Source organism: Hordeum vulgare, chromosome 2H (assembly GCF_904849725.1).
Source record: "Hordeum vulgare subsp. vulgare chromosome 2H, MorexV3_pseudomolecules_assembly, whole genome shotgun sequence".
Classification (NCBI taxonomy): domain Eukaryota; kingdom Viridiplantae; phylum Streptophyta; class Magnoliopsida; order Poales; family Poaceae; genus Hordeum; species Hordeum vulgare.
This window is the reverse complement of record NC_058519.1, coordinates 174,628,310-174,645,411: the sequence shown is the minus strand read 5'-3', so window position 1 is coordinate 174,645,411 and position 17,102 is coordinate 174,628,310. Positions and strand designations below refer to the sequence as shown.

The 17,102-nt window shown below is 43.3% G+C and overlaps 1 protein-coding gene across 2 annotated transcripts; it reads left to right on the top strand.

Moving 5' to 3' along the window:
- Nucleotides 1-240: 240 nt before the first annotated feature.
- On the top strand, nucleotides 241-11,355 carry LOC123425726 (protein-tyrosine-phosphatase PTP1). Of its 2 annotated transcripts, none has more exons than XM_045109436.1 (9): nucleotides 241-647; nucleotides 1,945-2,041; nucleotides 2,152-2,234; nucleotides 2,328-2,465; nucleotides 6,481-6,606; nucleotides 8,945-9,087; nucleotides 9,166-9,307; nucleotides 10,645-10,729; nucleotides 10,838-11,355. In XM_045109436.1, exons 2-8 carry the CDS (start codon nucleotides 1,948-1,950, stop codon nucleotides 10,714-10,716), a joined length of 798 nt encoding a protein of 265 aa, XP_044965371.1. In that variant the 5' UTR covers nucleotides 241-647; nucleotides 1,945-1,947; the 3' UTR covers nucleotides 10,717-10,729; nucleotides 10,838-11,355. The 2 variants fall into 2 exon arrangements, with proteins under 2 accessions (XP_044965371.1, XP_044965370.1); XM_045109435.1 differs by having other exon boundaries at nucleotides 10,834-11,355.
- The last annotated feature ends 5,747 nt before the right edge of the window (nucleotides 11,356-17,102 follow it).

Sequence of the window (17,102 nt, the reverse complement as noted above, 5' to 3'; positions counted from 1 at the left end):
CGGGTTGGACCATTTTTACGGCTTCTGTTCTAAACATTTTTTTGATCAAAATTATAAAATGCAAAATGTTTATGAGCTTTAATCATTTATACAGGGCCTGCTAAACATGCTTTAAATATGTCCGCGGGCGTGTGGAGGCCGGATTTTGCAAGGTGTAGTTCCTCTTACCTTCATTCGAACTGGACTGTGTAAATTTCGAGGAAAGAAATATCAATTTCTATTTTTGTGGGAAGAAATAATTCTACGCAACGACCACACGATTTTTCTTTCGTCGTCAACCTCATCACGGCAACGAGCCCGGCCAGCCCTCCGAACCCGCGTCCGTGCCCCTCTCGAAGCGCTGCCGTCAGCTCGGCTTCGCAGTCACGGGGAACGCGACGAGCTCCCGCGGCGGCGGCGGCCTCCGCGAGAAGGCGAGGGCCGTCGCTCGCTTCGCCGGATCCGGCGCCCGCCATCCGCATGCGGATGGTCAGTACTCCGGGGGTCCGGTCCCCGGGGTCGCGTTCAACCCCTTCGACATCGAGGCCGACCCTCCGCCGTTGGCGTTGACGCCCGAGCAGATCAAGCTATGCAAGGATGCGCTCGCGCATTTCGAGCGGAGGAGCAAGCAGCTGGATGTCTTGTCCGACGAGTTCCAACTGCTTCAGGTATGATTGTGTTTTTCGTCAGCTACCAATCCGTCTGCGTAATGATTCTCTAATGTCTGCCAAATATGGCGCACTCTTCGTCCGTAAAATATGATAATTTAGCATCTAACAGCTGGCTGAGCTACTGCTTTGGGTAGTGATCGTCCTTGTTATTTCGTGTAGTGATGGCGCACTTTCTTGGCAGACTATGCCTTGATTTTGGTCTTTGTCATAAATTGAGTAATTGGCATGGCCTTTTCGTTCCAGTAAGTGTAACTATGCAGTTAAATAACCCAATGATTATTCCTTTTCCAGTAACAGAGGTATATGTCTTACAAAATTCTAGAATTGTAATCACAGCAATGGATGCACAACTGAAAATTTCTTTGGCTCTGGGGCTCTGGGTGTGCTTTTCTTACATGGTTTGTGTATTAGTCTCACTACGATGCGCTAATCCCAGATTGCTTTTATGTGAACCATTGTGGACCTTATGCCATATATGTTGAAATGTGGTTTCCCACTTTGTTGCATTTGTGGCCATGCAAGAAAAATGTTTACGTTGCTGCATCAGTACCAGTTGACTTGAGGAGCTGTAGGTCATTACTCCTGTCAGAATTTACTTGGTTAACATCACCGTGATACAAGATTTTGAGTGGGATAAGGATGGATTAACTTGAGAAGTTGTAGATGCTCACTCCTATCAGGATTGAGTTTTATTTTTAGAAGTTAAATTCCCTAGGGTTCTATTCCCGTCTCTTGATTTTGTACTTAATCTTACCCTGTTTATATCACTGGCTCGCTGCATGGAAGTAGATCAGTTTAGCAATTTTCAGGATATCGGTAACTGGTACGATATCAGTCGGGTGCTGAGTATGGATTAATTAATTTTCAAACAGATGATAAATCAGTTAATCGGACGATAAATCAGTTAATCGGCTATTCAATGACCCACCGAGTAGCGATTAACTGACCGAGATGCCGATTAACTGGTCGATATTTGGAACAATGCTGTTTAGAGAATTTTTATTATTCTACCAATGTCTTAATTCTCCAATATAATTGTAGCATGTTACTTGGCTCTATAAACACATTTTTTTTGCATGGCATTTCATTTCTATCTAATTTATGTTTGGCTTGTTTTCAAGCAGATATCTAGTCAAATGTTTACATCTTGTATTCTTGCATTCATGGTTTGATGTTTTTTTTAACTTCTAGTTTGATTGTTTTACAGGTAGTACATGATATTTAATTACTGTAGCTACCATGAAAATAACACATTAATAGTACATCTTTTTCATATCTGCTGGCGACGTTTCAGGGCATGAGAACAATGCATCCGGAGCTGATGAAAATGTCTAGTGTAGCTTGTGATGCTGCCAATAGGGAGAAAAACCGCTATATTGATGTCTTACCATGTGAGATTTTCCTCCTGTATTTGTACATGGATTTATGGTGATTATTAGCGGCGCAAACCAAGCAAGACCTCGGATTTGACCGCTTTTGAGATTTGACTCCTTGTCTTTAGTTGATGATACCAGGGTACGGCTAAAATCATCAGCAACCAATCAAATTTCTGGCAATGATTACATCAATGCAAGCTTTGTAAAGGTTAAGTTTGTATCGTATGCATGTTCCTTTTGGCTTTCTGATTGTTGTCTGAGATGATTGGTAGGAGCTTAAGATGGGGTGTAAAACTTGCAGGCTACTGAGGACAACAGTGTTGCAAGATTTATTTCCACCCAGGGACCACTAGTCAGGACATTTGAGGATTTTTGGGAAATGATTTGTGAAAATCAGTGTCCTGTGATTGTTATGCTCACACAGTTCGACAGTGTTAAGGTGATTGCTTACATTTAAACAATCTGTTTAACATATTTGAATTGATCTGATCTTCAAATGAGACCAAGTCATGCTGGTATAATTGTATGTGTAATTTTGCTTACTTATATGAACCAGGGAGACATGACAATATGATAAGCCAAACCGAAGCATTATAAGTAACAACATTACCTGATCAACAAACTACGCCATTGTGCTATATGAGCACTTAAGCATGAAACATCCTCAGAAGATGCGTTATGTGACGGAACACATAATTTAAATTTACAGTTCTTACAGGAGAAACCAATAGATACTACACTAAAACAGTATATATTTTTACATCATTGCAAGCTTTTCAAATCTGGGAGAGTTCATATATTCATGAATGCACTAGAAAATGTGAACATAATCCTTGCAAGTTGCAACTAAAATGGCAAACCGGTTGGGTTGTAAATAGGCAGTAGTCTCTTTTGACTGAAGCATCTTCAGGGCATTTTTAAGCTCATGTAGTTCTCTTTATTTATATTTTTGTTATGCCTGATGACTGTCATATTTTGCGGCATTGATCATAGTAGCTTTTGCTTAGTGATTGCATTTTGAAACAATAGGAAATGATGACGTTCTTCCAACAACAACAACAAAGCCTTTAGTCCCAAACAAGTTGGGGGTAGGCTAGAGGTGAAACCCATAAGATCTCACGACCAACTCATGGTTCTGGCACATGGATAGCAAGCTTCCACGCACCTCTGCCCATGGCTAGTCCTTTGGTGATGCTCCAATCCTTCAGATCTCTCATTACAGACTCTTCCCATGTCAAGTTTGGTCTACCCCAGCCTCTTTTGACATTATCAGCATGCTTTAGCCATCTGCTATGCACTGGGGCTTCTGGAGGCCTGTGCTCAATATGCCCAAACCATCTCAGACGATGTTGGACAAGCTTCTCTTTAATCGGCGCTACCCCAACTCTGTCTCGTATATCATCTTTCCGGATTCGATCCTTCCTTGTGTGGCCACACATCCATCTCAACATGCGCATCTCCGCCACACCTAACTGTTGCACATGTCGCCTTTTAGTCGGCCAACACTCAGCGCCATACAACATTGCGGGTCGAACCGCCGTCCTATAGAACTTGCCTTTTAGCTTTTGTGGCAGTCTCTTGTCACAGAGAATGCCAGAACCTTAGCGCCACTTCATCCATCCGGCTTTAATTCGATGGTTAAAATCTTCATCGATATCGCCATCCTTCTGCAACATTGACCCCAAATATTGAAAGGTGTCCTTCTGAGGCACCACCTGCCCATCAAGGCTAACATCGTCCTCCCCCTCGTGCCTAGTAGTACTGAAAGTGCACCTCATGTACTCGGTTTTAGTCCTACTAAGTCTAAAACCTTTCGATTCCAAGGTTTGTCTCCATAACTCTAACTTCCTGTTGACCACCGTCCGACTATCATCGACTAGCACCACATCGTCCGCAAAGAGCATACACCATGGGATATCTCCTTGTATATCCCTTGTGACCTCATCCATCACCAAGGCAAAAAGATAAGGGCTCAAAGCTGACCCCTGATGCAATCCTATCTTAATCGGGAAGTCATCAGTGTTGGCATCACTTGTTCGAACACTTGTCACAACATTATCGTACATGTCCTTGATGAGGGTAATGCACTTTGCTGGGACTTTGTGTTTCTCCAAGGCCCACCACATAACATTCCACGGCATCTTATCATAGGCCTTCTCCAAGTCAATGAACACCATGGGCGGGTCCTTCTTTTGCTCCCTATATCTCTCCATAAGTTGTACCAAGAAAATGGCTTCCATGGTCAACCTCTGAGGCATGAAACCAAACTAATTTTTGGTCACACTTGTCATTCTTCTTAAGCGGTCCTCAATGACTCTCTCCCGTAACTTCATTGTATGGCTCATCAGTTTAATTCCACGGTAATTAGTACAAGTCTGAACACCCCCCTTGTTCTTGAACATTGATACTAATATACTCCGTCTCCATTCTTCTGGCATCTTGTTTGCCTGAAGAATGAGGTTGAAAAGCTTGGTTAGCCATACTATCGCCATGTCCCCGAGGCCTCTCCACACCTCAATGGGGATACAATCAAGGCTCATCTCCTTGCCTCTCTTCATCCTCTTTAAAGCCTCCTTGACTTCCGACTCCTGGATTCGCCGCACAAAACGCCTACTAGTATCATCAAAGGAGTCATCCAGTTCAATGGTAGAGCTCTCACTCTCCCCATTGAACAGCTTGTCAAAGTGCTCCCACCATCTATGTCTAATCTCCTCGTTCTTCACCAGGAGTTGATCTGCTCCGTCCTTGATGCACTTGATTTGGTCAACATCCCTCGTCTTCCTCTCTCGGATCTCGGCCATCTTATAGATGTCCCTTTCGCCTTCGTTCATGTCTAACCGCTGGTAGAGGTCCTCATACGCCCGACCCCTTGCTTCACTCACAGCTCGCTTTGCAACCTTCTTTGACATCTTGTACTTCTCTATGTTGTCCGCACTCCTATCCAAATATAGGCGCCTGAAACAATCTTTCTTCTCCTTAATTGCCTTCTGGACATCATCGTTCCACCACCAGGTATCTTTAGCTTCTCTTCTACTTCCCCTGGACACTCCAAACTCCTCTGAGGCAACCTTAAGAATGCAAGTCGCCATCTTCATCCACATGTTGTTTGCATCACCTCCTTCCTCCTAAGGGCCCTCCTTAATGACCCTCTCCTTGAACGCCTGAGCTATCTCCCCCTTGAGCTTCCACCACTTCGTTCTAGCGACTTTGGCATGCTTGTCCCGCTGGACATGAATCCAAAAGCCGAAGTCAACAACCACAAGCTTATACTGAGGGACAACACTTTCTCCAGGCATCACCTTACGGTCTATGCACGCACGCATGTCTTCTCTCCTCGAGAGGATGAAATCAATCTGGCTAGTGTTGACCACTACTGTAACTCACTAGATGTGATTCTCTCTTCTTAAAGAGGGTGTTAGCTACGATCATGTCGTAGGCTAGCGCAAAGCTCAACACATCTTCTCCTTGATTTCTGATGCCATAGCCAAATCCCTCATGCACCCCTTCAAAACATGTGTTAGATGTGCCCACGTGGCCATTGAGGTCTCCTCCTATGAAGACCCTTTCACCAATCGGTACACTCCTAACCATGTCCTCCAGGCCTTCCCAGAACTCCCTCTTGGTGTTCTCATTGTGGCCTACTTGCGAGGCATACGCGCTGATAATGTTGAGAACTAAGTCCCCAACTACCAACTTGACCAGGATAATCCGGTCCCCACGTCTCTTGACGTCTACCACTCCATTCTTGAGGCTCTTGCTGATCAAGATGCCTACTCCATTTCTGTTTGCAACCATCCCCGTGTACCACAGCTTGAAGCTGGTACCCTCCACCTCCTTCGCCTTCTGTCCCCTTCATTTGGTCTCTTGGACGCAAAGGATATCAACACCTCTCCTCACCGCTGTATCAACAACCTCCCGAAGCTTACCTGTCAGAGACCCTACGTTCCAGCTACCTAAGCAAATCCTCCTAGGCTCAGCTAGCTTCCTTACCCTTCGCACTCGTCGAGTCAAATGCGAAGACCCTTGCTCATTTTCCACTACACCCGGGCACCGATGTAGCGCGCCACTAAGGATGCGACGACCCGATCCTCGCTCACTTGCCACCGTATCCAGATCACGATACGACGCGCCACCTGGGGGGTGACAGCCCGGCCCCTGCCCATTTGACACCACACCCGGGTTCCAATGTGGTGCGTTGTTGAGAGGGTTACGCCCCAACAAAAATCTTTTGGGTTTAATCTCCATAAGAGTGGCTGAGTTTTGACGTTGGCTCGCCAAGCCAATCACAACCCTCCTCCTTTACCCGGGCTTGGGACCGGCTATGTTGAGACAACATAGGTGGAGTTAAATGATGACGTTCTTCCAATTATATCAATTGGTTTTCTCTATACTATAGATTAACTTTGAAGCAACCAGTATTTCCTCTGAAACTTTATTTCAAAAAAAAAATGCAGTGTGATGAGTATCTTCCGTTGCAAAACGGTCAAGGGACGTATGGGAAGTATAATGTTAAGATTATGAAGGACACAAGAGATAAGCAACAGTTATGTTTGCGTGATGTGGAGGTGCAGTGCAATGAGGTAAAAATTTAAAACATTAAGGGCATCCATGTATGCTTTGTTTCATTGTTTTTCTTTCACATTGTAAAAAAATTAGATGATTTATATTTTTCTTATTCATAGGCTTCAGTTCCTTTTTCCTGTGGGTTTAGTCCTTATGACATGGCATAAAATTTACTTAGGAACTTGATATGCCTTTTATTATTCTTTCAGACAATGATCACTTTTATTGTGTTTTATCATACATCGTAGATGACATTTGCCATGATATCTTATTAGTTATTACTGATGAATTTGCCTTCCTGTTGTGCTGCCAGGATCTAAATGATTAAACTTAGCTGGTAGTAAAAAGCTCTATCGACACAGACCTCAGTTAGGTCAGGTGTCATAAATAGTAATGCTATCATCATGAGGATGAAACAAGGCAGCCATTTAACGTTGTTGTGTTATATTTTTTTTATATAAACTTATGTTTGATTTCTTTTCACAATATTGCTTGTATATTCCTCATATACTACTGCCTTTGAATCTATTATCTATATCGGACCATGCTAAGTGCAAGGCATATGGTGCGGCAAAATCATATACTCCCTCCGATCCATAAGTTGTACTAAAGCTGCGACAATTAATGTGGATCGGAGAGAGTATATCTTATTCTAGGAAAGTGATGTGCATATGTCTACAATGTGATGTACATCTTTAATGTCTCTGGTGGATATTGTTAGGAAGTAGCTTTCCTAACAGATATATCTGTAAAAACTATATTACTAAATGTTTCTAAGCAGTATCAAGTATAAAACCATGGTGTGGTAAACATAATCTATTTATGATATATATACAGGTATGGATAATACGTCCCCCCCCCCCCCCCCCCCCCCCCCCCCCCCCCGCGGGCTATACCACCATCTCATCCACTGTTGGTTCAAACCTTGAGATTCACAGATGCTGCATTCTTTCTCGGGGTCATAATTTTTTTTTTTGTTGAGAAAACGCAAAAAGCCTTTGCGTTTCTTTGCATTGAAAAGGAGTTCGGGTACAATCATCCTAGGACAAGAATTACATTACGATCAGTGGACATCCCAGGTTTGTGGAATCACAAGGCGGAGGCCAGGTGCCTCGGGGTCATAGTTGAATCAATAAGATGTGAAGACATCATTTAGAGTCCAGTTATCTGTAACATTAGTCATTAAGGACATAAAACTGTGTATATACTGTTGTCAGAATGGTTACACATTTTTAGTCAGCAATATAAAAAGTCGCCAGCACTTGAGCAATGAAGATTATACAAGCAAAGCTGACACAAGGACTTACCAGCAATAAAGGAAGAACTGATAAAAGCATCACAAGCAAAACTGACACGAGGACATACCAGCAATGTAGGAAGAATTGATAAAAGCATATAATCTATTATTTCTATAAACCTGAGCCAGGCACTTATTTTCTCTAAATCTAACAGAACACATGTTTACTCAGTACCCATTCTGGGAAAGCTGCATGTTTACAGGTGATCAGTGATCAAGCGGCATCATTAAATGCTTACCTGTCACCCAGCTCATTACCGGGGCACAGTTGATTCCTGCCTACTAACCAGTCACCAACAAACTAACCTGACCATTTGACTCTCTGTGTTCTGTGTTTTTGTGTTGATTAGCAACAATAATAGTAAGTACTTCCGGCAACCTGATGCGATATGGTAATATAGTTGTGGAACAGATTTCGATTCTCGAGGCAGGAATCATATGGTTATCCATGGGGTGGCATAGACAGCCACCAGGGGCAAATAACCGTACTTATTTAGCATGTTTTGAAACTTCATCATTCCTCCATATGTTTGTTCTTATTCGGGTTTCTTACCCTTTAAGGTTGTTTTGGTGAGTTGTTCGTTAGCAATATATAGCACATAAGCATGTTCAGCTCATATTTATTATCCCATTTATTTTAGCATAGTGATCATGTCATCATGACGTGCCACTTCATAATTTCCTGTATAGTCTGTACCCATCAACTTTTACAGTTTTGTGCTTTTTAATTGTTTAATGGAGTTATAGAAAAAAACTCATGTGACGTTCTAGATCATTATGCCATGCTGCACTACATAACTGATCTCATGATTTGACTACATATGCTCAGGCTTCCGTTATTTTTTTTATAAAGGATGGCGCTGTAGTGATCTTCAGTTCTGCTGTGTACAGATTTAAGATAGTACTCCCTCCGTCCGGAATTAAGTGTTGAGTTAAAACAGCATCACTTATTTCCGGACGGAGGGAGTAATAGAATTGCTTATTTGTTACCACTTACCGGTATTTCTAGAAAAAAACTGTGGTTACGTAACTTCTGATTGTTTATTTTCATGATGTAGTCAGGCAAGGCTCATTCTGTACTCCATATAGAGTATCCTGATTGGCCCGACCATGGCGTACCAACAAACACTGATGCTGTGCGACATATTCAAAAACGGTTACATCACATTCCAAGGGAACATCCTATAGTCGCACATTGCAGGTTTGCTTCAGCTTAATGCTATGTTACCCTTTGCTCATTTTTTCATTCCCTTAACAATATTTTGGTCTCTTTCTTCAGTGCAGGAATTGGGAGAACCGGTGCTTACATCACCATCCATAGTTCAATTGAGAGGATTCTCCTTGGAGACATAAACTCTTATGATCTTGTTGAAACTGTAAAAAAATTTAGGTCCCAGCGAACTGGAATGGTTCAAACTGAGGTGCATTCTTGTTCATTCTTACTCCTATAATCTTCATCTAAAAAGAATATAGCCAGTGCCAGCATAATCTGAGCACATCAGACTTGAGTCTTGCTAACAGATGTTCTCTCATGTTGGAGTAAATAGCAAAAAACTACCACATTACAGGCTAGGGTAACAAAAAACAACCTGTTTTCTTAATTTCCTAAAAAGCTACCACAAAATTGGTGGGCTGTTCCAAAAAACCCTAGTTGCTGAAGCGTTAAGTATTAACCGCGTTTATGACAGATTGGGTCCACTCATCAGGTCACCGTTATATTGGACTGTTAGTTGACCGTTATGACATTGGGAGCCCACATGTCGGTCCCTAAGAAAAAAAGCAATCGGGTCCCTATTAGTTTTGGAAAAAAGCAATCGGGTCCCTCTGTTGCTGCTCCCCGCCGCCTCTGCTGCTGCAGGCCGTTGCTCCCCACCGCAGCCGCCGCTGCTGCGCGCCGACGGCCCTTGCCTACGTCGCCGTGGTGGGGCTGCCCCGGCCATGGCGCGGTGCTGGACAGCCGTGGAGCGAGATGGAGGCGACGGCTTCGTGAGCATGTGGAGTTTTAGTGACACTGACATCTGGGCCCTATGTATCAATTAACATTCAGACAAGCAGTCAAACAAACGGTTCACTTATGGATTGGGACCCAGCAGTCATAAGCATGATTAAAATTTAATCACATGGAAATTTTGGTTTTTTGGAACAGCCCACCAATTTTGTGGTAGCTTTTTAGGAAATTAAGAAAACAGGTAGTTTTTTGTTACCCTAGCCTATGTGGTAGTTTTTTTTTGCTATTTACTCATGTTGCAAAATAGTTGATGAAATAGCAGAAACCTACTTCCTTTGTTACAATGCAAGCAATTATCTACAATTTCAAGGCAAACCACTGCCTGCTGTTTAATCCTAACTTGCTCTCATCGTCATCTTGCACATAGAGTTTGTAGGTTAAGGTACAGTACAGGGTAAATAAAATTTTCTTTTGCCATTCCCCCATCCTTGAATTTGATAATGCAGCACCTGCTATAGCATGGAGTGTAGTGTTAGTTTTGCTGAGCTTATTCAAAGTGTACTTTCTTGGTGTAGAAGTGTTTAACTGAAGGAAGCTGGTTTAGTATTTTACTACTGGTCACACATACCCTGCGCAGCTTGGTAACACATGTATAGAATGAGTTGTGGGTAGTAATTCCAATAAACATTTCCAGTCGACCACTGCATCTAATACTGCTGAATGTGGTAATAGTATTTATGCTTATTGCATGAACAGTTTAGTGCCTTTATGTGTATTTAGATGTTCCATTGGCATATATTTGCTTTTCAGCAACAATACATGTTCTGCTACCGTGCAATTGCGGATGAGCTGAAAGATCTGCTGAGGTCATCAGGCGTTTGAGGTATTTCCCAAGGTAGGGTGCAAGATGCGCATGCAGTGTCGCTGCAAAGACATATACTTGTATGATGTATAACCAAACTGTAATTATTATCCTCACTGTATGCCGCTTCTTTGTAGGAAGAACCGGAGTGCTACCGTATTGTTGCCCTTCTGTTTCCATCATAAACCGAAGCATTTTGTCGCTCGTCACTTTTGTTGAACTGTTCCTCGACCAATAGTAGCAGAATCAGTAGAGTTTACAGCATCTGGTGGACCAAAGCATGTAAGCAGCCCTCCGTGAACTGTTCCTCGACCAATAGTAGCAGAATCATGGGTCCATTTCCCTTGTGGACGATTTATATTGTTTCCCAAGACATCAAGAAGATTAATGCCAGGCGTATATATCTGGATGAGACCAATGCCTCGTTGGTTCTATCAAAACTGATAACTGGGCATTTAGGATGATTATTTGATTATTTATCGTGTCTGTGTGGAAGCCTTTCTCAGAGTTGTTGAAAATGTATCAACTACATTTTTCAAGTCTTCTATCTATACTAGCAAAACCTCGTGCAGCAGCATGCTATGCACGTCAGGGAGCGGGAGAATATGAGGTGATACCATCACTCAAGCACTCCCGTGATACCATTTTAAATAATCCAATTCTAGACGTGTCATTTTTATTTTATCTTTTTTGTGAATGTTCACCACAAATGTGTCTACGACCCCTAAAAGTGCCTGATCAAAATCTGGAATTCAGGATGTAAATAGACATATTGCTGGGCATTGTGGGACTTCCCCGCACCAGCCATTGTGGCGTCCACATATAACCAGTTACCTGCGGCCATGATGTAGCCCTTCCTTCCGGTCCAGGCTCTTGCCAGCGTGCGGAGAATGCAGCATATCGTCATGAGCATGATGACGTTGGGTTGACGAAGATGAACGGGTGGTGGACGTTGGCAATGGTGATGACAAGCGTGAAGGCTAGCTGCAAGGAGTTGCAGGTGAACAATAGCTTGTTGATGCCCATGAGGTTGGGTTGACAAAGATGAGCGGGTGGTGGACGTTGGCAATGGTGATGACAAGCGTGAAGGCTAGCTGCAAGGAGTTGCAGGTGAACAACAGCTTGTTGATGTCCATGAGGTTGGGTTGACAAAGATGAGCGGGTGGTGGACGTTGGCAATGGTGATGACAAGCGTGAAGGCTAGCTGCATGGACAGCAACAGCGACGAGGTGGTCACCGGAAGCAGCAAGGAGTTGCAGGTGAACAACAGCTTGTTGATGCCCACCGGAAGCAGCAAGGAGTTGCAGGTGAACAACAGCTTGTTGATGCCCATGAGGGCGTCGCGTAGTTCGCCATCAGGAACACCGGCAACCTGCAGGGGCGGCATGGCGCCTCCACTAGCTGTGTATTGTAAGGCCTAGAGCATGGATGTGTCATGGTACTTTGAGAAGCCACATTTTCATATGAATTAAGTGGTCATCCACATCCGCCATTTAGACTATTTTTAGTGGATGCCGTATATGGGACAAGTGGTTTCCACCGCCACTTACATTGGAATACACAAAGAGAAACAAGAAAGACAAATCCAAATGTGGATAGTGTATTTTTTGACACTATTCATGCTTTTGTCATTATTGAAAGGGCAACGCTACACGTCCACCGGTGGATTATTTCCAATGATCCGTCACCTTCAGAGCCGTTTGATTTGGTGCATCCATCCGATCCGCATGTGGGGCTTTGGCCTAATTCCCGAAACGATGCTCGAGTTTCTGAAACAATCGCTTTGTTGCATTTTTTTTTCTTCGCGCGCGCTTCGGCTGGGTACCCGGTAATTCCTGAAATAACGCTCGAGTTTCTGAAAGAATCGCTTTGTTGCAGTTTTTTTCTTCGCGCGCGCTTCGGCTAGGCACCCGGTAATTTCTGAAACAACGCTCGAGTTTCTGAAATAATCGCTTTGTTGCAGTTTTTTTCTTTGCGCATGTTTCGGCGTTTTCTTCATTTTTATGTTTTGCAAAGTGTTTATTGTTGCGGAGGAAATTTTTGCAACACAGGTAAAGTTACATGAAAAGGAACACGCGTCGTATAGAGGAGCCGGCGGATCGCTCACGTGCGATCCGTCGGCTGAACGTAAACTTTTCCCTTATTAAAACTATTCATGTTGTATTTATCTTTTTTGTTTCATTTGGTGTATTTCATATTCTGTTCTGAATTTTATAGGGACTGTAAACATATGTGTTGTGAGCACTCACAAATATGTTTTTTTGACACATTTAAAATTGATACCATGGGAGCACTTGAGTGATGGTATCACCTGATATTCTTTCATCAAGAAGCACACGATGCACCGACCTTTGATGGAAGACACCTACTTTCTTTGTCCCATAATATAAAACGGTTTTTAACACTGTACACTGCAAAGTGCTTGTGAAAAGGAACCGCTTTTTTCTTAATCACCAATGCTTATTGGTAAAGCACCTCCTCCCCAAGCCTAGGCAGAATATCATTAGGGAAGATGATGCCACTCATAAACTTTGAGATGTAGATTGATCAATAGGGGCATGTTTGGTTGTCATCTCCCAAAGTGCATGTATTGCATACTTGTCTCACTTCAGTCTGGCTGAATGAAAATAGGCAAACAACCAACATGTGCATGTTATTTGTGCGCCTGCATTGCATCACTAGCCATTTTAGGACCGACAGTTTGGTTGCACACATATGTGTTTAAGGGGTGATCATATGCAAACCATAACTGTTTGGCTGCATGCACGTTTGTGTTCTGCTTATTTCATTCAAATGTGGTGACCTTACCATCACATTAGCAGCACAACAACAGGCATAACTGACAACAGAACGATGATAACGAGCAACGAACATCAAGGTAAACAACAGATTAATAGGCAAACTAATATAACTACGACCATAAGTTAAAGACATCAGGGGCATCCCATGCCCCCTCTTCACATCAGGGTGCTGATCCCGGTCAAAATATTAACAAGTTCACAACACTAGTTCAAACCATCACCATAAACTGCTAGCAGGTTCATACTTAATCGTACTAACATCTAGAGCGTGAGAGAAATCTCATCGATGCAGCTATGCCTGGTGCAAACACCCTACACATGATCGAGTTGTCGTGGTTGTAGATCTACACCTTCAGGCCAAGGCCGGAGATCCGTAGGACAAGGAGGTCGCTGGGGACGATCCTATGGTGACGACAGAAGTACTGCCAGCCTTGGTCAAGGACCATCTGCCCGTGGAAGTTCTGGACCTGAACTGAGAACTCACACCACTTGTTGGCCGATAACCCGAGGACGCATGGGAGCTTGAACAACATCCACTCATCACCTCCGCGAACTTGGGAGGGATGACGAGCATGACGAGATCCTTCATGTCCTTGAGCTGGATGTAGAAATGCAACTGCTCTCGGGACCCCTCTTCGTGGCCGGTCGTCGGGGATCGTCCCCTTGAACGTGGTTGGCTCATGAAGGTGACACTACGAGGCAGGTTCATCGTCTTGAGCTAGCGGTTCATGGGGACTAGGACCTTGGCGCCCTCGGCGCCAACCATGACATGTGCTCCTCCACCCTCTACGTCCCACTCCGTCTTCATGATCTTATTAGGTAAGATGACACATGTTAATAACAGAGCATTATGAACTGACACTGATCAATGGCAGTTACCCAAGACCAGGTGTCAGTGGTGAGTGTAGTTGTACTTGGGCAACTGCCACTGATCAGTGCAGTTGCCAAAACATCAATGCTATATATGATCTAAAGATAGCACTGCTAGTTGTGCCCACTTCCACATTTGGCAGCATGCTAGATTGATACTAGTACCTAAACGAGCAAACACATTGGTCCTACAACATCACATTCGTCCTACATAACAAGTTCACCATGCACATACTGAAATCATGCACACACCCTAACTAATATCATGAACATCATTGATCAGTACCACCGTGCAACATGAACAATACTGCATTGTCATGAGCAACAAGCATATGCCAACACCAATCTACCATGAACATCAAGCAATGCCTACCCAAGGCTATCTAAAATGTCACTACCTATCTTGCAAGCACCAATCTTCCATTTGGGAAGCAATAACAATACCTAGTTTGCATGACTCGAGGCAGTGCACAAAGCAACAACAACAAACAAGAAGCTATCGATTGGATTCGATTTGATTCAATTGGAATTGAATCGAATCCAAGGCACGCCTAGCGCAGAAAACCCTAATCTACATCTACGAGCAAAAGGGAAAATTGCAACTTACCAGAGTGGGTGCCATTGGAGCGTACGACGACCATGGGGAAACCCCCGACAGGAAGGAGATGCGAGCCGAAGAGGACGAGCCGACAATGCCGAGGGCCGTCGACAATGAACTAGTGCTCCTTGTCATGCGGGAGGTCGACGAAGAGGCTGCCGTCGTCCATGTCCCTGCGACGCTGCCCGGAGAAAACCCTCGAACGGGGGTAAAAAAACCCTCCACCTATGGGGGTTCTGAACAACGGTGCTGTAACGCCCAAGATGCAATCCTATCCTTATTTTGGCACTAGGGCCTTGACAGGGATAGAAGCACATCTCGTCATTTCGCAAGAATGGATATCACTACAAGTACATGTGCCGAAGAGAGGAGTATATGGAATTAGCTTACACTCGCCACAATCTACATCAAGATCACATCAATACAACAACATATTGATACGTCTCCAACGTATCTATAAATTTTTATTGTTCCATGCTATTATATTATCTGTTTTGGATGTTTTATATGCATTATTATGCTATTTTAAATTATTTTTGGGACTAATCTATTAATCTAGAGCCTAGTGCCAGTTTTTATTTTTTCCTTGTTTTTGAGTATTGCAGATAAGGAATATTAAACGGAGTTCAAATGGAATAAAATCTACGGAATGATTTTTCTTGGACCAGAAGACACCTGCCAGGCTTGGAGAAGGGGGCAGGACACCTGCCGGGAGGCCACAAGCCTGCAGGGCGCGCCCCCTGGCTTGTGGGTCCCGTGTAGGCCTCCTAACCCTAATCCTTGGCCTATAAATTTCCAAATATTCTCCCAATACCAAAAAGAGAAACTAAAATACTTTTCTGCCGCCGGGAGCCTCTGTTCCCGAGAGATCAAATCTGCGAGCCTTTTCCGGTAATCTGTCGGAGAGGGAATTGATCACGGAGGGCATCTACATCAACTCCATTGCCCCTCCGATGATGTGTGAGTAGTTCACCACAGGCCTACGGATCCATAGCTAGTATCTAGATGGCTTCTTCTCTCTCTCTCTTTGTTCTTCAATACCATGTTCTTCATGATCTTCATGGAGATCTATCCGATGTAATACTCTTTTGTGGTGTGTTTGTCAAGATCAGATGAATTGTGGGTTTATGTTCAGATTATCTATGAATATTATTTGAATATTCTCTGAATTCTTATATTCATGATTTCATATTTTTGCAAGTCTCTTCGAGTTATTGGTTTGGTTTGGCTAACTAGATTGGTAATTCTTGCAACGGGAGAAGTGCTTAGTTTTGGGTTCAATCTTGCGGTGTCCTCACCTAGTGACAAAGTAGGGGTAGCGAGGCACATATTGCATTGTTTCCATCGAGGATAAAAGATGGGTTTTCATCATATTGCTTGAGTTTATCCCTCTACATCATGTCATCTTACCAAATGCGTCACTCTGTTCTTCATGAACTTAATACTCTACATGCACGCAGGGCTCAGTCGATGTGTGGAGTAATAGTAGTAGATGCAGAATCGTTTCGGTCTACTTGACATGAACGTGATGATTATATGCATAATCATTGCCTTAGATATCTTCATAATTATTCGCTTTTCTATCAATTGCTTGATAGTAATTTGTTCACCCACCGTAATATTTTCCTTCATGAGAGAAGCCTCTAGTGAAACCTATGGCCCGCGGGTCTATTTTCCATATTATATTTTTAGATCTATAAACCAAAAAATACCAAAAATATATTCCTGCAATTTATTTACTTTTGTTTTACTTTTAGCAATCTTTTATCTATCTCTATCAGATCTCATCCTTGCAAATAACCGTGAAGGGATTGACAACCCCTTTGTTGCGTTGGGTGCAAGTGTTTGATTGTTCGTGTAGGTACTAATATTGGAGCCTTGCTTGTCCCTCATACTGGATTGATACCTTGGTTCTCAACAAACCGAGGAAAATACTTATCTACTTTGCTGCACCACCCTTTCCTCTTCAAGGGAAAACCAACGCAAGCTCAAGAAGTAGCACATATTCAATCACCTAGTAAAAGAGCAGGGTCGCTACAGATGAAAACAAACGACAAAAGAACGACATCCATCCTTGCCATCCCAGGCTGCCGGCCTGGAACCCATCCTAGATCGAAGAAGAAGAAGAAGAAGAAAC